This window comes from Populus trichocarpa, chromosome 4 (genome assembly GCF_000002775.5).
Source record: "Populus trichocarpa isolate Nisqually-1 chromosome 4, P.trichocarpa_v4.1, whole genome shotgun sequence".
Taxonomy (NCBI): Eukaryota; Viridiplantae; Streptophyta; class Magnoliopsida; order Malpighiales; family Salicaceae; genus Populus; species Populus trichocarpa.
Window position 1 is genome coordinate 9,359,388 of NC_037288.2, and position 21,769 is coordinate 9,381,156.

Genomic DNA, 21,769 nt, shown 5'->3' on the forward strand with positions numbered 1-21,769 from the left:
TGTGACTATAAAATATGTTATGAAGCTAGCATAGTTAAATTTCAATAACATGCAGCCATAAAACTTCTTGATACAATCCCAAATTATATTAATAACGAAATTATTTCTAAGCATAGGACACCTTCGACCCGTTGATTATCCTCCTCGCATTGCCTTTTTCTTCCTCTTCCATTTTCCCTTTTCCTCTGGCTTCAACCGTCGACTTATAACTGGAACAAGTGTGATTGTTATTTACTATTTGAGTTAATTTACTATTTAGTGTCTTATGTTAACTTTGTTTTCTTAGAAAATATTTTACATGTAAATTTTATTTTTTTTGTTTCAAGAAAAAAAACTTGTTTTCGAATTTTTTTTTACTATAAAATATGTTATTTTTCATTGTTTGATTATATTAAAAAACAATTTAAAAATAATTATTAAAAAAAGACAAGTTAAAGCCAAAGAGCACATGCATATTCATAAAAAAGAAAGGTCAACCATCTAGGTGGTGCCCCGGTGGTAAGAGATTGGGACCAAGAGATTTGCTCCATCTGTGGTCTCGGGTTCGAGCCCTGTGGTTGCTCATATGATGGTCACTGGAGGCTTACATGGTCGTTAACTTTAGGGCTCGTGGGATTAGTCGAGGTGCGCGCAAGCTAGTCCAGACATCCACGTTAAACTAAAAAAAAAAAAAAATCTGGATCTGGACCTCTTGTAAATCCTTGCAAGAAGAGAACTTTTTGTTGTTGGAAAATTTGTAGGTGGAGCTATGCATAACAATGTACAGAAGGCAAGATCTGGACCTCTTGTAAATCTTAATGCTTGGACAGTTCATCAAAAGAGTCTGAATCTCTGGAAGGCCCAAAGCTCAATCCATCAGTACTTGGTCCAATGTTGTCAAGCTAGCTCACTATGCTCAGTGGTGCCCTTGTTTATCAATGCTCTGCTCAAATAAAATCATGCAATTAAGCCCTTATTTCTTTTAATCTTAACAAAACTTGCCCAATTAGACCCTCAACCTCTTAGTCTTAAGTCAGAAATCCACGCAAGACCAGTTAATTAATCATGAAGTACAATCAACCACCACCATGAAAATCATAGATCGGCAAGAACTCAGTCCAAACAAACATCAATAAATAAAAAATAATAATCATTTAGGGACTTAATTATCAAAATCAACAAAATGGAATTGGAAAGAAACAGGGACTAAAACGAATAAAAAAAAAGAAAAGCTAAAAAGTTGCTGCAGTGTGGGTTATTGGAGGTTCGAAAAAGTAACAAAATAGATTTGAAATATTAGTAAATTAAATGTATTGTCAACAAAATTCTTCATTCCTATCACCATATAAAAAAAATGGGCGGAGATTCCTTGATTGTTAACCAATCATCCCTCATCATATTTTTTTTATTATTATTATTAATATGGGTGTCCGAGTCAGTTTGCGCATACCTTGACGAATCTTACGGGCCCTGAAGTTAACGACCATGTAAGCCTCAAGTGGCATTGAGATTTGTGAGACTCGAACTAATAACTTTTAGGGAGCAAACCTAGACTCTGACCAGTTGCGCTACACCCCTCAGAATTCCTTCATCATATCTTAAAACTGTTAATTCCGGGACGATTCACTATTAAATAGTTTTTGGGCTTACAAGGAAAATATGGCTGTGATTATTGTATTTAAAATATCTTTGTATTTGCATTAAAAAACGCTTTATTAGTTGTTCATATCAATTCATCTTAACAAGGAAAAACTAATTTTCAACAATCTTATCAATCAAAAACATGGAAAAACCATACTATGATACTTCGATTATGAAATCTAATATCCTATGATGTGTGAAATCTGTATCCTATGATGTGATATTGACATGTGCGTGACTTATTAGTTACATGTGTTCCATGTATTATTCATTTATTTTATTGAATAATTGAATTGTACTGAAATTTTTCCTACATTATTCTAAAAACCTAACTATACGCAGTAGGTAGCTAGTCAATTGTTTTTGTTCACATGTTCAGATTATGCTGGAAACCATCTATTTTAGTTTTTGTTTTTAAATTTTTCAAATTGTTTTTTACTGCTATTCATTAAAGTTCTTAATTTAATTAATATTTTATCAATCATAATGTTTCTTTTAATATTTAAACAGTCTTGTAAGCTATTTTCATAATAAAATAAAAACTTTTCAAGAAATATACAACTCTACAGTTTAGAGATATAATATTTTTGAAAATCAAGTAACCCTATCAAAATATAAATGAATATAGATTGATGACATTATTTCTTGTCTGCTGACTTTTCCTTTATATTCATGAGTTCTTGATGGCAACAGAACAATGTGGGGATGCAAATGTTTTCCAGCCTATAATCTCCCGAAACATCAATTCTGGAGCTGTCTCCATTTATTAGCTCCAGAATTAATGTTTTTTTTCCCCACTGTTTGCAAAATAATTGAGCAATTGAGACACGTGGAATCGGAATCACATAGGAGCCGCCAAAAAACGAATACTTTCCATTCCAATTTTTCTTTTTCTTTTTTTAATTTTTCCTACCACATGTCACAAGGATATATTTTTTTATTAGCGTGAATGTTCGGGCCAGTTTACGCGCATCTCGACTAATCTTACAGGCCTTGAAGTTAATAAACATGTAAGCCTCCAGTGGCCATTATAGAACTCGAACTTGAGATTATAAGAAGAGCAAACCCTTTAAACTCAAACTCTTACTACTGAATCATCTACTTAATAGTTACAAGGGATATATTTTTCTTGGTCAAAGGGATGCCTTGTGAAGGAAACTAAATTACTTATTTGCTGGAAAACATGGAAATCATTGTGTAGCTTCGTTGTTGTTTATATGAATAGTCAAGTTTTCTTTTTATTTCAATTCAGTCACTTATTGTTTTCCTATTTCTTTTTTTTTTAATTTTCATTCTATTATTTTTTTAATTTTATCCTTTAATTTTTTTAACAGTCGTTCGAATTATTTTTTAATTAACTAAATCACATTAAGACAACTCTGACACGATTTAATTTAAACATGTGCTAAGAAAGGAATCGAGTTAAGAAGTTTTTTTCAATCAATTTTATTATTTGTTTCTCAATTTCATCATTATATTTTTTTTACCAGTCAACCTTGTTGATTTTGGACCAGTTAAATTGATTAGGTTAATTAAATAGTTACAAGTATTATATTTTGCTTGGTCACACGGATGCCTTGTGAAGGAAACTAAATTACTTATTTGCTGGAAAACATGGAAATCATTGTGTAGCTTCGTTGTTGTTTATATGAATAGTCAAGTTTTCTTTTTATTTCAATTCAGTCATTTATTGTTTTCCTATTTCTTTTTTTTTTAATTTTCATTCTATTATTTTTTTAATTTTATCCTTTAATTTTTTTAACAGTCGTTCGAATTATTTTTTAATTAACTAAATCATATTAAGACAATTCTCACATGATTTAATTTAAACATGTGCTAAGAAAGGAATCGAGTCAAGAAGTTTTTTTCAATCAATTTCATTATTTGTTTCTCGATTTCATCATCATATTCTTTTTACCAGTCAACCTTGTTCATTTTGGACCAGTCAAGTTGATTAAGTTATATCAGAACAACTTACACTTGATTTAATTTTAAACACGAACTAGACAAAAGTTGGGTTGATAGATTTTTTAATGTTAATTTCATTAATTTTTTCTCAATTTCATCATAATCGTTTTTTTTACTAGTCGATTAAGATACATTTGAACCGACCAAGTTAACTAGACCATGATCAGACAACTTTCACATAATTTAATTTTAAATTCGAGTTAGATAAGGAATCGGATCAAGAAATTTCAAAGTTAACTTGTTAAACGGTATTTAATAAAATTAAATATTAAATAGTTTTTTACTATGAAAATATTTTTTATTACATAAAAAAATATTTTAATCTAATCCATAATTAAAGTAATGCCAGCTTGTAAACTAGTGTACAATAATATTTTTGAAAAATGATAATTGCTGCTCATAAATACTATCAGCTTGTATGATTGCTTAATCTTTTGTCGGATCTCACTCATTGTTTGAAAACTTCTTAGGAGCAATTTAAAATCATAAGAACTTAGGGCCAAAACTTAGGTTATGTTTTGATTAGAGTTTTAAAATAGAATAAATAGATACATAAAGAATAAAAATGTATTTGATTGGAAAGATAAAAATAAATATATTTTTATCATTGTTTTAGAATAAAATAAATTTCTGTTGTTTGGTTTAGCTTTTTTTTATATATAAAAAAAGTCCAAGTTTTAAGCTTATATCCTCGTGGATTTGAATTCATGCTACAAAGATTTTCATATTTGGTTTAGCTTTTTCCAAGTTTGAAGGAGTAATACTTCATATTATTTTTATATGCTTTCATTTTTTTTATTTTTTGTAATATAATTTTATTAGTTTGGGTGTAGATTTACATGTGATTTGTAAATGAGTAATGTTAAAATAATTGTCTTAATTTTAAAAATTTAAATTGTTAAAAGAGATATGATAAATGATTTTATATTATTCTTCAATATATCTTTTAAAATGAAAATTTTTGGACTTTTAAAATGTATATGTTTATTTTTTTTTTAATTTACGTAGAGAAGAATGTTGATTGTGGTGATATTAAAACTTTTATGGCTTAGTCATTAAAACTCTAACATTATATAAAAAAAAAACATCTCAACAAAAAATTTAAACTAATAAATGAAGTTTAATAAATGATTTTATATTATTTTTTGACAAATAAACTTTCCATATCATCATCTTTGAGATTCTAATTTTAGAAATGGTTACTAGAATATTATGTTATGTATTTTAATGTGTATTTAAATCATAGTTTACTTAAAACTTGATTGGAGAGGAATTTAAGAGGTGTTTGGAGTGTGATAACGGTTATTTTTCAAAGTGTTTTTTACTTGGAAATACATCAAAATAATATTTTTTATTTTTTAAAAAATATTTTTGACATCAGCATATCAAAATAGTTAAAAAACATAAAACATAATTTTAAATAAAAAATTTAATTTTTTTTAAAATATAATTTAAAACACGTTTTCAAACTAGCTGAATTTTCAAGAATACACGAAAGCTGATTCAAATACATGTTTATCATTGTGAATTAAAAAAAAAAAAAAAAAAAAGAAGAAGAAGAAGAAGAAGAAGAAAACTAGGCTATGCTATTGCAAGGAAGGTAATCATGCTACGCCACTAAAACCATGCATGGACCCAACGACCCTGCCGCAGGCAAGCACCGGTCAGAGCAACGGGATCCCTTCTGCGTGATACACGAGCAGAAAAGGTCAAAAGAAGAGCAAGAAACCAAGAAAAACCCTTCTCCTGAGATATTTGGGATTTTCAGCTTCTTATGAGGTCCACTCGATTTTGGACCGACAATTATGATAACCCTTCTCTTTATGTTTCTTACTACAAAGAAGAGGCTGGTAGACCCCACTATTAATTGAGCTACATGCTCATTGGCTAAGACTACTTCCTCTTACTTGAAGGAAGGAGACCAGTGGACGATATTCATTCACAATTATTTATTTTTAAATCATTTAAGTATTTCAACATTAGCTTAATATGTCACATTAAATTAAAAAATTTATATATAATCTTACTATTTAATTTTACAATTCAAGTTTAGATTATATTTTTCATGCGGTGTCAAAAAATTTTATTTTTTAACAACCTTGCCACTATTACTTTACTCGTGCTTTATATTACTTTTTATGCGTCGTCTAATCTAATTGACTATATATAAATTATGGGTCTATAAATACCAACCAAAGCACATTAAAACCATCTTCTTTTCCTCCCTGGATTTCTTTTATATCCAATTCCAAATGATTCTTGAGGCTCTCATTTTGGTATTTCTTTATGGTTTCTGGAAAATCCTAGCCAGAAATAGTGAAGGCAAAAAATCAACCAGAGCCCCTGAACCGTCCGGGGCATGGCCGTTATTTGGTCACCTCCCTAGTCTAGTTGGCAAAGACCCAGCATGTAAAACCCTTGGAGCCATTGCCGATAAATATGGCCCTATTTACTCACTCAAGTTCGGCATTCATCGAACCCTAGTGGTCAGTAGTTGGGAAACAGTGAAGGATTGCTTAAACACCAATGACAGAGTTTTGGCTACTAGAGCAGGCATAGCAGCAGGGAAACATATGTTTTATAACAACGCAGCTTTTGCATTAGCCCCGTACGGACAGTATTGGCGAGATGTCAGAAAGCTGGCCACTCTTCAGCTTCTATCAAATCAGCGGCTTGAAATGCTTAAGCATGTCCGTGTATCAGAAGTAGACACGTTCATCAAAGGTTTGCACAGTTTTTATGCAGGAAATGTGGACTCCCCTGCGAAGGTGAATATAAGCAAATTGTTGGAAAGCTTGACGTTCAACATAAACCTTAGAACAATAGTCGGGAAGCGATATTGCAGCAGCACATATGACAAGGAGAACAGCGAGCCCTGGCGTTACAAAAAAGCCATAAAAAAAGCCTTGTATCTGAGTGGGATTTTTGTAATGTCGGATGCGATTCCATTTCTTGAATGGCTTGATTATCAGGGGCATGTAAGTGCTATGAAGAAGACTGCCAAGGAACTTGATGCCGTGATACGAAATTGGCTGGAAGAACATCTTAAGAAAAAAATAGATGGCGAATTGGGAAGCGATCGTGAGAGCGACTTCATGGACGTGATGATCTCTAACCTTGCTGAAGGTCCTGATAGGATTTCTGGCTATTCGCGTGATGTTGTCATCAAGGCAACAGCTTTGGTACGTTTCCTAAGTACTGTAAGCCTTTAGTACCTTTTTGTTTTTGGCTGGCAGGTGACGGGGCGCACCGCAGAGACCTTCCAGTCTCCTACCAATTGTGCTAGCGCTCAGGTGGTAATTGACTTACAAATATTTTCATTTTCACACGTTTTGTGGTAATTTTGCAGATTCTCACCCTCACAGGAGCAGGAAGCACAGCAACTACATTAGTTTGGACGCTGTCCCTATTGCTAAACAACCCAACCGTGCTAAAGGCTGCTCAAGAAGAGCTGGACAAGCAAGTAGGAAGAGAAAGATGGGTGGAAGAATCAGATATACAGAACCTCAAGTACCTCCAAGCAATTGTGAAAGAAACCCTGCGCTTATACCCTCCAGGCCCCTTAACCGGAATACGTGAGGCCATGGAAGATTGTTCTATTGGTGGCTATGATGTTCCTAAGGGCACTCGACTAGTAGTTAACATATGGAAGCTACATCGAGACCCTCGTGTGTGGAAAAACCCAAACGAGTTTAAACCTGACAGGTTCTTGACAACCCATGCTGATCTTGATTTTAGGGGTCAAAATATGGAGTTCATTCCTTTTAGCTCTGGGAGAAGATCTTGCCCTGCCATAAATCTTGGCTTGATAGTGGTTCATCTGACACTTGCTAGGATCCTTCAGGGTTTTGATTTAACAACTGTTGCAGGCTTGCCTGTGGACATGATTGAAGGCCCAGGCATTGCCTTACCGAAGGAGACCCCTCTCGAAGTTGTCATCAAACCACGCCTAGGATTGGAGCTCTACTAGGTATCAGTGTCTTTGCCTTCACCACTACATGCATACATCAATAAAAAAGCTGGTTTAGGCATCCTAACAAGTCAAGCGTATGAGCTTGCGTCAGATTATGCTACTATTCTATGTAATGAAGCGAATACCAACATATGTGTGATTTGTGGTGTTGGCTATGAATAAAATGCCCTTTTCTTTTGATTTCTACTGGACCTTTCTTTCTTCTAATGGCCAGAAATTGGTTAGAAGATACTGAGATTTCTGCTGCAGTCTCAACAATCATAATAAAAAAAAATAGTGTTTTCACCTAGAAACGGTATAATACTTTTTTTTTCTTATCTTTATTTTTTTTAATTTGCATTTTAATTTATTTTTTTTACAATTTTTTTCTAAAAATTATTATACAAAAACTAAGAAAATGATTTTTCATTATAACGATTGCAACATTGTTCCATTCTTCTGCTATATTAAGAATTAACTTGAGATTTTATATGTTTTTATTAACGTATTTCATCTTTTATTATAGTTTATTATATCTAAACATCAATTTTTTTTATTTATAGTAATATTTTTTATTCAATGTCAAAAAATATGTTAATAACATCTATATACTAATTTTTTGTGTTAGAAAAAAAAATTTAATCGATCTGTAGCGAGGCGAGTTGAATAGACGCGTTAATACTTTATTTTTTATATTTATTAGCACAAAAAGTTCTTGATATATTTAATTAAATGTATGTATAAAAGTTTTGATTTATAATTAAAATTAAAAAAAATACTTCAAAAAATTTATATATATATTTTTTTTACCAAAAACATTACTTTAACTTCAGCCAAAACGAAGATCAAATAGCTCTGTTTGTTTTAACTCATGACCTCATCATGAGTCCATAGCCATCCACCTACAAAAGTATACAACTTTCAAGGTAGTGTCACTGTCATGTCACTTGACATGCCAGTACGAGGCACGTCATTTTTAAAGAAACTTTATCGCATTTTAATCTTTAATTTGGATCTTGTTTATTTGTGAGACTCAAATAAATATAGATTCATTAAACTTTTTTAAATTTAAAAATAATAAAATAATTTTAAAATACTAAAAACCCCCCACAACCAAGGCTTTCGTTAGCCCTATCCCAAGCTTTCAGAGCTTGAAAAATTCATTGTGCAAGTCTATAGTGGAATGTGTCTTGGTCCACAATACAGTTGTATAGGGTTGTCAGGCCCAAGCCGTTGGGGTAACCTTAGGAAAATTAAAAAAAAAATATTTGAAGTTTTAATATTTCATATAAAAAATTTAAGAAACAATTAGGTTTGGCTATTAAATTAGTATTACATTGTAAACCACTTAAGTTGAAAAATATATTATCCCACATTGAAAACATATTATCTTAGCCTATTAAGTTGAAGTATTTAAACAATTTTTTTTTTATCACACATTGAAAAAATACAATTTTTTTCTTGTGAATATAGAGAATATATATTAATGGGTTTCAAATCTCACATTAAAAAAATAAAACATTCTTCTAATATTTATATAGTGAACTTTGATAGGCTAATAACCAACTAAAAAAGATGAAAAAAGAAGAGTCTCTGGCTAGGGAAAAAAACACATTTGATAAAAAAAAAAAACAGGTCTCTATCAAATTCTGCCGAGTCACCCGAGTCCCGGGTTGAACTGCCAGGCCGGCTCTGATAACTATGCTTAAACAACAAAAAGTGAGCTTGAGAGCATTAATTATAACTCATTCCCTTTTTCTCTTGTTCAATAAAACAAGTTAATTAATCCTTAAAATTTCAAAATATAGATTTAGGTTCGCTTTTGCACTATTATTTTTTAATATTTTTGAATTTTATTTTTGATCCAGGTGCCTAGGCTTGGCAACATGTCATACCCATTTATCTTTTTCTTTTTTTGAAAATATAAGAATTCACTTATAATTGTTCTAAAAATATATTTATTTTGTATTTTCATCTTTGTCTTTTTAACCAAATATATTTTTATCTTTTCTATATTTCTTTTTTCTATTTCGGGACATTAATTACACGCATCCCTAAAATTCACTCTTTTTTTTTTTATTAATCTCTAATTCTAGTGAAGAAATAAGCTACAAAATTGCACAAATTAAGATAGTCAAAAGGACAATAAATCTTTTACATATACAATATTTTTTTTTCCTACAACATAATGTATCAATTCAAAAATTCAAAATTTTTGTCTTATGATCATATATTTCAAATTTTCATATATACTAATAGTTGTAATATAGAATAAACTCTCATTGTAACAAACTTTGACAATTAGATCATGCAACATCTCAAATTTAAAAAAGCATGAACCCTTTAAAAAATTATCTAACACTTGGATAAAAACATAAAATTAATGTTTTTCATCCACAATGCATATACATAGAAGGAAAGTTTATTTTTGAAGATTTGAAACAAATCACTTAGAAGGTCTGACACAGTTGTCAGACCTAAACGTTTGAGATTGGTATCTATACCAGACTCAAGCGCTTTAAGTCTGGTAAGATCTTTGGATATGACAAACATGTTTAATTTGACAAACAACTAAAAAAATAGATAATTGTGCATTTTAGTTGTTAGAATAGAGAAAAAAAAACATAAATAATTTATTACCAGTGACAATCTAACTATTATTTGTTTACCATATAGATAAGAACATAGTTGTGTATTCAGTGAGATAACAAATGATCAGATTTAGCTACTGTAAAACTCCATATATTTTTTTTAATGGTACGAGCGATACCTATTTGCTGAGAAAGAAAAAAAATCAAAAAATCATCTCGCTAAAAAAAAAAAAATTATTATTATAATTCATAATAAAATATCTTTTGATTTTTCATTCGTATCATTTAGCTTTTATTATAATAATGATAATTTTGTCTGCCATCTTCGGTTCCACTGTTGATGGAATTTCTATAGAAACAACACACGCATTAAGCCTCAATTGACTTGCAAAACCTACCATTCCTATCAAGGATACAGCTTTTCTCTCTCTCAATTATACAGATTATATATAGATTGACTAGAAGAAGAAGAAGAAACGTTAATCTTTACCAGGCTCGAAAATCCTTAAAAACCCAGGTTTGTTTTCTTTGTGCTTTCTACATGCAGTGATAAACTCACGTTTTTGAGATTAATCCATTTGATATCTATGGAAAAGGTTTCTGGGTTTTAATTTTCAGCCTTGTTGATTCATGTTTTCATGATCATTGCTTTCTTTTTCTTGTTTGCCGGTTCTTTTTTAGAAACGTTCACTGTTACGGGGATTTGGGATCCTATGGCTGATTTTGTTTGGTTGGTAGAAAATTGTGTTTGAATTCATGTAGGCTTAGAGAAAGTTCCATTGTTTGTTGTTTAGCAGATATTATTTTATTATGGTGTGGTGTCTAGTACTATGAACTGGACATGTTCATTATTAGCATTGATAAGCTTCTCGTTATTTGTTTTTTTGCATTTGACTTACCTGGTTGTCCATACTTGTAGCTGTTATCTATTGTGCTTCTCTCAAGGTGGTTTGCTTTGCTTTGGTTTATGTTTGTTATTGTTATTGTTCTTATCAGTTCTAAACAGCTACGCTGCTGCTGTCTTTCTATTTATTGAATTATATAAGTTCCCGTCATTGTGCTTGGATGTTTGCTACTAATTAGGCATCTTCATCAGTTATGAAACATTCTTGTATACATTTATACTTGATAATTAACTCTTATAATTGCTATACTTGTTTTGGTTTTTAACTACCAGAATGGTTGCTAACATGCTTTCCATGGTTTGGCTGATTTGATACTCGTTTTATTTTCATAACACTCTAGTTACTAGTGAGATTTGAGTCTTTTTATTTTAATTTGTGTTTATGTGTTCAATGTGTAATAACTAATAGTATTAGTTGTATGATTTTTCAGCTGTTTCAGTTTTGGTTGTGCAGGTGATCTGAGATTGGTTAGTGGATTGCCATGTCAGTGAGACTTAGGTCTTCCGCCTTGTGGCATACTAAAGTTTCTTTGAAATAGTAGCATGGAGAAGAAAATAATAGATGACTATGAACCAGGGCCACTTCCTTCGCCAAGAAAGATGGATAGATTTGGTTTTCTAAAGCAAGAGATTAATAATCCTCCTGATGGTTTAGCCAAGGGAAGGTAAACTTATGAGTTTGACAGGTTTCTTTTTCTTCAGTGAATCACTTCCAATATTCCAAATGAGTTAATGCCAAAGGCTTATTGATGGATCTTCCTTGCATACTAATAGATAGTAATGTTGATTATTGATTGTGGACATAAATTTTTTTCAGGGAGGAAAGAAGGGTAAGAAAATGGAGGAAGATGATTGGGGTTGGAGGGAGTGATTGGAAGCATTATGTTCGAAGAAAACCTCATGTTGTTAAGAGGCGCATAAGGAAAGGAATCCCTGACTGTTTAAGGGGTCTTGTTTGGCAGTTGATTTCTGGAAGTCGAGACCTTTTACTGATGAACCCTGGGGTTTATGAGGTACTCCTTCACTTGTCTTGACTGAGATAAATAACCTGAAATCTTTTTTCTTACAATTCTACTAATGAGATATTATTTGTAACATTTAATGGGTTTTGCTTGAATTACCCTTGAGCTTGCAAAATTATTCATGTTTAGTTCTTCAGATATTACTGGACTCCCTCACTTCTTCCTTTTTCTGAACATTTTGCACATGGACATGTTCACTGCAACACATGGTGTAAAAGGCACAAGATTTAAAGCTATCAGATAACAAAATTTAAAACCAGATGATTAAAATTTAAATCAAAGTCCATGTTGATGGATGAAATCATGCATTGTTTTTCTTAGTATTTTCAACTATTATTCAATAAATATGATTCAGAGGATTAAAATCAACTTTGGCCCTTTCTGAGTGGATGGTATATCAGGTATGCTAAAAAAAGCCTTTAGTGGTGGCAGTGCTTAAAATTCCAGGGCTTAGTTTGTGATGGCCTGATATACACATCTGATGATTTGGATGTGTGAATTTCTGAATTGTGCTTGGGTGCCAGAAAGACCTTAAAATTCTTTTTGATGAGTGAATGGATTTCATAGTTCAAAAACCAACCAAAAACAGGAAATGTTTCTGTTTACAAGAATTATTTACACCAAAAACTATGAAAGACAATTAATCTTTACAAAATTGCAGAAACAAAATCTTGAAAAGTTTGGATTACTAATTGCTTCCTGCAAAATCTTAGTATCCTGAGGCCTTAGATGGAATGTTTGAACAATGTTCTTGATTCTGTTTTCTACATCTGCTGGTACAGAATTATGAATCCTTGGGTTTCTTTCCTTCCAAATACAATAGATAAAGGAACATCAAGGAAGCCTCATAACAATAGATTGAAAGGACTTTCTGTGCGAAAAGATTTTTGCCCACCAGAACTCAGAGTTCTAATCAGAAACCTCCCTATTATTCCCACAAATTTGGAGGATTTTCTTCCAGACTCTTTTAGAGAACACATAAGTGAAGAAGAGGTGATTACTCTGTTCATCATCAGCATTGCATTACACACAAACTGGATCCATGATCCTGCCCATTTTGATCTGCCTCTTCTTTGTAGTTAATCTGTCCAGAATTGTTAGCCAGCAAATAAAGCTGTGCCTTGGAATAAGGAGATGCCCCCCAATCAACTTAAACCAGTCCACTCTGCTTCCTTTTTTTTCCCAATCACATCCCAAGCACTCTTAGCAGTGAAATGCCCGTTAGTAGGGAATTTCCATGTAACACTATCCCTTTGCAAAGGAGAAAGGAAGAGAGAGCCACAAATACCATGTTGAATAGCTTCCTTGGCATCGACCCAGCAGTAGGCAATTTCCATTCATCACTCGTGAAAGCTTTTCTGCAGAAGGCAATCCAGATTCAAAAATGATCCTCTGACCATATTTTTTGACAAAGGGTCCTCAAGTATGCCAAGAGTCCCACCTGAGATAGATATTATCTCCATTGCTTACTGAATGCTCTACATGGTCCTAAATTAAAATTTTGAACCCAATTTTCTTAAAGTTCAAGAACAGTCATTAGGGACATTTAAGCACCACAGGCTTTTGCCCATACAAAAAACCTTAAAATTGCCTATATTTGCCATTTACATGATATTTATATCTCTATTTTCTCCTTCCCTGAGGTATCTATGTAGTGTATCTTGGAAGTGATTGTCTGGGAAAACTTGTTTGGCAATTTTGTCTTTTGCCATAATTGTTAATTTTGAAGTTTTAAGTAATAAAATGAAAAATAAAGTTTACATTGGACATGTACTAGGTTGCATGTTTAGTTAGTATAGTAATTCTCACATACATTTGTAAAGACATTTAACATTCAAATAGTATTGTCTTGTAGTGATGTACGACAGCCTTGTCATTTAGATTTCAGGGGAAAATTGCAATTTGTTCTGGAGTTGAAACTGAAAGCAAAAGGGGATGACATGGGAGCTGTGGGAACAGTAACTATGAACATTATCTAGGGAGCTGCTTTGTTATATATATGTATGAAACCTTTGACTCTGACTAGGGTCCTACAACTCTCGCATGGAAGTTAATTGAGTCAAAGTAAGACTTTTCATATTCTTCTTGTAAGATTTGGAGAAGGGATATTACTTTTCTGTAGCTCATACTGGCATCCAATCATTTGTCCTTTTGGGAATTGTTTTTGGGGTGTGTGTGTTTGAGGTAGTATTTATTGCGAGTCTGGGACTGACCTGTTTTTTTCCAGGAATCTTAATAACAGGTAGACAGATGATTTTCTTTCTTTTATTCTTTTTCAGGAATCTTAGAAACAGCTAGAAAAAAGGATTTTCTTTCTTTTATTCCTGTTTTTGACAATTTTAGTTTTCCCTCATGGTGGATAAGAGAGTTTCAAAAAGTTTTTTTGCTAATCCTTTCTAATAGCCCTTGTCTATTATCTGAACCCACATCAAACCAAATTTGGAAGGATAAATTGCTTTGTTAGATAAAACTTCTGTTTAGTGAGATAAAACTTCTGTTTAGGACAGTCCTTAGTTGGGTAGACACTAATGACTTTTTGCAGGTAACGTACCAAATAAGGCACTCTCTCCTGATGTGTGTTGATGTGCTTTCATATGAGAAAAACACGAGTAATCTGTTATCATAATTCACTTGCAAAGAGATTCTACTAGAAGCATTGACCTGGGATTTATTCTTAGAGAATGCAAGTTCTGTTCTTTTTAGTTATGTTGTCCTTAAGCTTCATTTGCTTAATAGCATAAGTGAGTTCTTATGACACAGCATCCTGCTTTAGATTTTACAATAATTGATTACTTATGCAATCTTTGGCCTCCCATGCACTTAAAAGCCCAGCATGTGCTTTTGTACTTTATTGAGTTGTTTGGTTTGTTTAATTCTGCAGTGATCCTTTCTAGATTCGATTCTCAAGTTGTTGAAGTGGGTCAGTAAATTATCTGTTTTGAAGATAGGTGGCTGGGAATTATCTGTTAAGAGATTAAATAAATGAACAGTTGGTTTCTTATCATTATTTGAGCTTTTCATTTTAATGTTTCATTTCATGCTCTCTTCCCTCTGTGCTTTCAGGGGCACACTGCCACACTCAGATTAGTTTGTGTCGTAATGTTGAAACTATATGTTTATTGCAGCAACTAGTTATATACGAGACATCAGCATCAGAGCTGGATATAATTCGTGATATTTCTCGGACCTTCCCTTCACATGTTTTCTTCCAGCAGAGACATGGTCCAGGTCAAAGGTCTCTCTACAATGTTTTGAAGGCTTACTCTGTGTATGATAGAGATGTTGGATATGTTCAGGTCTGAGACTTGTGTATCATTTGGCTCTTAAATTTACTTAATATACTGAATGAAGAAATGAAACTGCAATTGTTAAAAATGCAGGGTATGGGGTTTTTAGCTGGTTTGCTACTCCTTTATATGAGTGAAGAGGATGCATTTTGGTTGTTGGTTGCATTGCTGAAAGGAGCAGTCCATGCTCCAATGGAAGGATTGTATCAGGTAATTCATTTATATGAAGAGCTTCTTGTTAACAATTGTATAATAGTAGTTAGCTTAGAGTATTGGCTGTAAGATTTTATATCCCTACAATCAAAGATATGTATCACTATTAAGTCAGCGCACTTGACGCAATGGAATTTGCATTTGTACATCTCAACAAGCTTTAATGTGGGACTTGTTGAGGTGACTTGGTGTTTTGGGCAGAGTGCCAAAAGGAAGTGTAATTATCCATTCACTTCCTTGGCAATGCATATACCATATAATGGTGTTTATCACTTACAACTTTTCACTTAATAGCAGCTCATAGATCACATCCTTTGTTAGCACCAAAAAAGGAAAAAAGAAGAAGAAGAAAAAAGAATTGTGACCTCTGCTTATGATGTCAGGCTAGAATTTCCCCTCTCGCACTTGCACTTTGGGATGTCTTGATAAGGAGCTGGAAGCTGCTGCTTGATATTTTGTTAAGCCAAAATTAACATTGCAAGCTGCACACTAATCTACATCACAATTTCAAATACCTGTAACCTAGAGGGGGTGGCTTACTGATTCCTCAAACTCAGGAAAAGGCCACCACAATGGAGCCTTAACTTTGACCTCATACTCCTTGTTATGTGAAAAAAAAAAAAGATATCACAGGTTTAACTGTAGTTACCAAAATTATGAATCCACTTGTTCTAATGGCATCTATCATGGTTAATCAAACTTTTTTCATTATTATTATTTCATGTGATACCAAAAGGAGGGCTAATCCTTTTCTATCTAGTTATGGTGGCACCCTTTGCAGATTTTTGTGGTTGCTTCGAGTAGATTGTTCTTTGAAAATTCAAGTTTTTTTAACTACAGTAGGTTCACCACATGTTTCGTATAAATGAACTGCCTCGTACTTAGAGATAGAGAGAGACGAACTTAATGGTCATCAAACTGCCAAGCTTTATTACCATGTGAAACCACCCCATCAACCGTTATTTTCCCTCTTCTTGGTAAAATTTGAGCATGTGAACCAACTGTAACTTGCCTTTTACTGATTTGAACTGGAGTCCGAGGGAACTGCATTCCATCTACTATCCTTGGGCTTTTAAAATTACACTTTCATCCTGTGAGAACTTGTATTTTATACTTGTGTGCAGGTGGGTCTGCCTCTTGTTCAACAATATTTGTGTCTGTTTGACCGCTTGATGAAGGAGCATATGCCAAAACTAGGAGAGCATTTTACCCAAGAAATGATAAATCCTAGCATGTATGCAAGCCAGTGGTTTATAACTGTTTTCTCATACTCTTTTCCATTCCACTTGGCTCTTCGAATTTGGGATGTCTTCCTGTACGAGGTCAGTTATTAATATTTTTATATCGTTTTCCTTGGAAGGATCATTACATGTGGTCTGGATGTTATATGTCTCTGTGATATCTTATTTGCCAGGGTGTTAAAATTGTTTTCAAAGTGGGTCTGGCTCTGTTAAAATATCGCCATGATGACTTGGTGAGTATTTCAAGATCTTTTCTCTACTCTGAAAGAAATAGCCCCGCACAACTTATCTTATAATTGGTTTTCTTTTTGTTATCAGGTCAAATTGCCCTTTGAAAAACTTATACATGCTTTGCGTAATTTCCCCGATGATGCAATGGATCCAGATACATTATTACCTATGGCGTACTCCATCAAGGTTCTCTCTTTCTTTGTATGGGTAGCGTGTGTGTTGCGCAAAATATTGAGTTTTATTTGAACTTTATGTTCAAGCATCTCATCACACTAACTAAACTAGTGTTGTTTCCATTTGACGATCTTTGGATTTCAATCTTTCAAGTCACTAAACAGATAGTATCTTATGGTAATATTTAATGAAAGTTTGCTGTCTTTCAGTATCAATCCCGATCTTTAAGCTGCCAAATAATTACTAATATAATCAAGTATGTTTTAGTGGATATGAAACTACTTTTTCTGTGTATCTTATGTTTTGTACTCTTGATGAGAATGCTGAAGGTATGAAATATAACCCCGAGAATGGGTAAGAATTATTAATTTTTGGAACATGAAATACAGGGGGAGCCATATGCATTATGTCCAGGCGATTGGACACCCACTCCTAGCACTGTAATCTGTATAAACTTTCCCGCACATGAACTGGCTTAGTTTTTGAAGCCAAATTTTACTCATTATTCATGAAGAAGGTGTGGATTTTTTATCAGGTGTCCAGGCGATTGGAAGAACTGAAACAGGAGTATAACAAGAAGGATGGAAAGCCAAGTCTGTCTATAGAAATTAAGGGGAATCAAAAGCAGGTGCAATGAAGGTTTTTCTCTTCTTTCGTGGGAGAAAAACCTTGAGTTATTCATACATTTTGATTCTTTTATTCTTTTGTCTGGAACCATCTTATAGTTTGAAAATATGTACATCAAGTGTGGACTTCTGTCATGGCTTTGATTGTTCATAGCTGCTTGGTGAAGTTGAAATGTCCATGGAACTTTAGGGTGACACAAGTGGTCACCTCTAGTCATCTCCTACTAGGATGGGATTCTCTTTTTAATTGTAATCTATTAACTATGATAGTGATAAAGATGATGACTAGATTTGGTGCCTTTTCAGCAATGATTACGTATAATTTCTGTATAATTAATTCTGGTGCGTGCCTAATTCCCTGGATATGCCTTCCACCTTGTTAACCCCAGATAATTTGTGTGCTAGACTTCCAACGGTGTGTGGGAGTGTTTTTTTTTCTTTTTCAAGTGTTTTTCCTTTAAAAAGGTATGAATATTTTTGAAGTGTTTTTTAATAATTTTGATTGGTTAATGCCAAAAATAAAAAAAAAATAAAAATTATTTTAATATATTTTTAAATAAAAAACTATTATAAAAAAACATTAATTTAAAGTAAAGAAAAAATAAAAAAAAAATTAATTTTTTTTAAAAACGTTTTTAAAATTAAAAAGAGTTAAATGTATCTGTCGTCTGCACCTGACCTGCAGATATAACATGGTTGCATTCATGGGAGCCCAGTGATCAAGAATCACTCTATCGGTAAGTTCGATGCATTTGCTGCATTTAGTGCCTAGTATGCTAGTACTGTTGAACTTCCCACCTAACATTCAAGAGGTAGCATAGGGCTCTGAGCTCCAATGAAGCCACAGTCTTCACAGAATATGCTCCTAACAAGAGTATATTCATGCAATTCGGCAGAAATGCTGGTATGCCCTCCATTAAAATATTGGGAAATATGAGAAAAGTATTTGCTAGAGGATTGAATCACGGGGAGATTTTTTACTAAATCATATAAAGATTTTCATATTGATGTAGAAAAGTTGGTTTGAGAATATCATAACTATGAATTATAATTATATATATAATATATATAAAAAAAACTACTTGAGCTTTTGAAAACAACATTTCAATTCCCGCGTACTGAGTTTGATACCTATTTTTGTATGCTTTAAAAAATTATTATTTTTGAATGCTTTTTTATTTTAATTCCATTCTCTCATTGTGTTAAAGGAATTTAAACCTCATAATTTATTTTGTTTCGTGTTATATTGGGTTTTTATGGTGTCGAAAAAAAATACTACATTAAATTAATGCTTGATTTTTCATAGTAGAATTTATTTTTATCAATTTATATAAAAGTTTAAGCACTACGGATCGTATTTTACACACAAACAAAATGTTAAGCCTGTTTTTTTTACTATTAACTAGGCATGGAAAAATATAGTTTAGTCTATGAAGTTTTAAACTCTTCAAAATTTGGTTTTTATTTTTAAGGATTTGGCATTTCAGTCATGTACTTTTTTTATTTTATGTTTTAGTCCCTATTTAGGGTAGAGAGACACTTACCGGAAAAAAAAAAGGAGATATAAAGTGTTTGGTTAATCACATTTTGACCACCAAAAAACTCGATTGTGATGCCAATAGGGTCGTCTTGAAAAGAGAAGTTCAATGGTAATGATGTTTCACCTTGAACATGTTGTAAAAAGTAAATTGTGATCTATGAATCTTTTTTTTATTCCGTTAGATTTTAGGTTTTTAGAGTTGTTGTAGCATTTTTAATTTTTTTAGGGTTTAAAATGGATTTGTTGAGGTTACTATGATGTTTTTTTAGGTGTTTTTATATGAAAACAAGTTGAAAATTAGGGTTTTCAAATTCAAAAACTCAAACCCCTACTTTTCCAGTCATTGAAGGTGGTTAGAAAGTCAACTAGAGGATGATGAGTCATCTACTCAGGCTGACGATGCGTCGTCCTCTATTAAATCAAAAACACATCATTAACCTATTAGAAAAAACAATAAAGTTTGCCTAGCCTTTTCCTTAGGTACCTAACGCAGGAGGAAGCACAAAAAATATAACAATAACAAGAGATAACAGATTAATAGCTGAAATAGGGTAGAACAAAAGAACCCTAAATATATAGTTTTATTGTTGAAGAGAAAACTCTATTATAGTTGTCTCTTTATAAGTTTTACATTGTCTCTTTATAAGTTTTACAACTCCTTAAACAACTCTAAAATCCAACTTAAACAAATTAGAAAATCTAAAAATAAAATAAAAGTAATAAAATTTCTAAACAAACTAGAAAAAATAAAATTACCAATCTCAATATTTGATTTTCTAAACTAAATAGGAAAAAAATAAAATCAATATAAAATAAAATATTTTCCTAAACTAAATAAAAAATAATAATAACTAAGAAAAATGATTTTTCCCCAAGTATCCTCTTGCATTAGTTTTTCTGGGTTGTAGAGAACCCATCCTCAAGTTCAGGTTATCACGTTGTCGTTGTTATCAACCACTTAAAACAATGTTGGTGTTGTTGCACTCCTTTGACTTGTTCCACATTACTATCATATTGTAATGGTATGTCTAAAAGTAGATGACATATACTTATACACACCACATCACAACAAAGAATTTCAAAATATCTCTTGTCTATAAAAAAACAAAACAAGACAGAATTATCCACAATTACCTTAATGTTTTTATTTAGTCAAGGTAGCTTAGAAGGCTTAGGTTGGATCTTAGTTTTCAGTTAGAGCTTCTTTACTGCCTTTGCGAACACTACATTCTCGCAGCTACAATTATTTTTTTATTAAGTTATAGACCTTATTTTTTTTGTGCACATCAAGTGAAAGGTGATAGTGCATCGCCAATCTTCATCTGAATCGCTCTTATGAGTCAACAAACTCATTTGGATGACTAAGTTAGCATCACCAACTCCTTACTATCTGAGTCATCATAAACAAGATTAGCCACATCATTTGCAAGCTTTTCTATCAACAGATTATTACCGGAATGACTTTTTAGTTTGCTGCACTTATTTGTCCAATACCTCCATTCAACCACATCTATAATAATAAATTTAAAAAGTTAAATCAAAACCCTGACCTATTATTTGTTGAGTTTATTGAGTTGGTTTGGCTTGAGGGGTGGTTGGATTTTAATTATTGTTCGGCCATTCTTTGTAGTACCGATCTATCTAGGAACTCTTACAAATTGCCTTAGCAACCTATTGTTTCTCGATTGTCAAAGCCTTCTTATATGTCTTTGAAATTATTCACAAAGATTGCAAGCATGACACATCCTAGATGGACCGCCGTAAACTACTTAGATATCTTGCCACCAACTACTCTTAGTGTTTCTGCTAAGTTATTCATGGCCACTAATTTACAGAACTCATCAATATAATCATTGAAAATTTTATCTCATTGTCTCGATGTGTAGAGTCTTTGGTACAAAGTTTGCATATAGCCAAAATGAAGGAAGTGCTCATTTATTGTTTTTTTTTTAATCTTATCCAAAACACTGATTCTTGGCTTCCCTCGCCTCTCCCATGATCTCTTTAATTGTTTCAACTAGGCAAAAGTCTGGCCCTTCAATATGATCAAAATTAATCTTACTATTATCTATTATGGAACCTCTTTATATTAAAAAATCAATTCAACTTTGTTCAACTAATCGATGAACTCATATGTATGTAAAGTTTCTAAAAAAAATCAAGAAATGTAATTTGAAAACTAAAATCCCAATGATGTTATTCCTTATCGAGAGGTTGCCTCCTTTACATTTGCCTTTAAAATGTGCCTTTTTGTACTAGCTAGAGACCCTTGGTTAGACTTTTTTCCCCTCCAGTTTGGGGTCTTTCTGCTAATCGTCAGGTAAGCTCTATAATCTGCCTCTACATATCCTTTATCATGAGCTCTTGGATGTTTTTCTCTCTCGAGAGGAACCTCTTCAT

At 32.5% G+C, this 21,769-nt stretch overlaps 2 protein-coding genes across 6 annotated transcripts; both read left to right on the forward strand.

Annotated features, from left to right (window-relative positions):
• Positions 1–5,791: 5,791 nt before the first annotated feature.
• Positions 5,792–7,747, forward strand: LOC7494570 (dimethylnonatriene synthase). Its single transcript, XM_002305256.4, has 2 exons — positions 5,792–6,770; positions 6,938–7,747. The coding sequence occupies exons 1-2, from the start codon at positions 5,841–5,843 to the stop codon at positions 7,556–7,558; spliced, it is 1,551 nt and encodes a 516-aa protein (XP_002305292.3). The 5' UTR covers positions 5,792–5,840; the 3' UTR covers positions 7,559–7,747.
• Positions 7,748–10,433: 2,686 nt separating this feature from the next.
• On the forward strand, positions 10,434–18,162 carry LOC7468375 (uncharacterized). 5 transcript variants are annotated; one of them, XM_024600196.2, is made up of 9 exons: positions 10,434–10,648; positions 11,490–11,700; positions 11,853–12,048; positions 15,183–15,353; positions 15,438–15,554; positions 16,682–16,879; positions 16,972–17,031; positions 17,117–17,215; positions 17,593–17,712. In XM_024600196.2, exons 2-9 carry the CDS (start codon positions 11,579–11,581, stop codon positions 17,680–17,682), a joined length of 1,053 nt encoding a protein of 350 aa, XP_024455964.1. In that variant the 5' UTR covers positions 10,434–10,648; positions 11,490–11,578; the 3' UTR covers positions 17,683–17,712. The 5 variants fall into 5 exon arrangements, with proteins under 5 accessions (XP_024455964.1, XP_024455963.1, XP_024455962.1 ...); XM_024600195.2 differs by lacking the exon at positions 17,593–17,712 and adding an exon at positions 17,739–18,162 and having other exon boundaries at positions 10,437–10,648; positions 11,467–11,700; XM_024600194.2 differs by lacking the exon at positions 17,593–17,712 and adding an exon at positions 17,739–18,162 and having other exon boundaries at positions 10,437–10,648; positions 11,476–11,700.
• Positions 18,163–21,769: the final 3,607 nt, after the last annotated feature.

Bases quoted from the DNA above. Each gene is read 5' to 3' on its own strand.
- LOC7494570 (XM_002305256.4), top strand. From the start codon at position 5,841: ATGATTCTTGAGGCTCTCATTTTGGTATTTCTTTATGGTTTCTGGAAA. The intron at 6,771-6,937 runs GTACGTTTCCTA...GTAATTTTGCAG, and splicing joins TCATCAAGGCAACAGCTTTG to ATTCTCACCCTCACAGGAGC.
- LOC7468375 (XM_024600195.2), top strand. From the start codon at position 11,579: ATGGAGAAGAAAATAATAGATGACTATGAACCAGGGCCACTTCCTTCG. The intron at 11,701-11,852 runs GTAAACTTATGA...AATTTTTTTCAG, and splicing joins GATGGTTTAGCCAAGGGAAG to GGAGGAAAGAAGGGTAAGAA. The intron at 17,216-17,738 runs GTTCTCTCTTTC...ATTTTTTATCAG, and splicing joins CTATGGCGTACTCCATCAAG to GTGTCCAGGCGATTGGAAGA.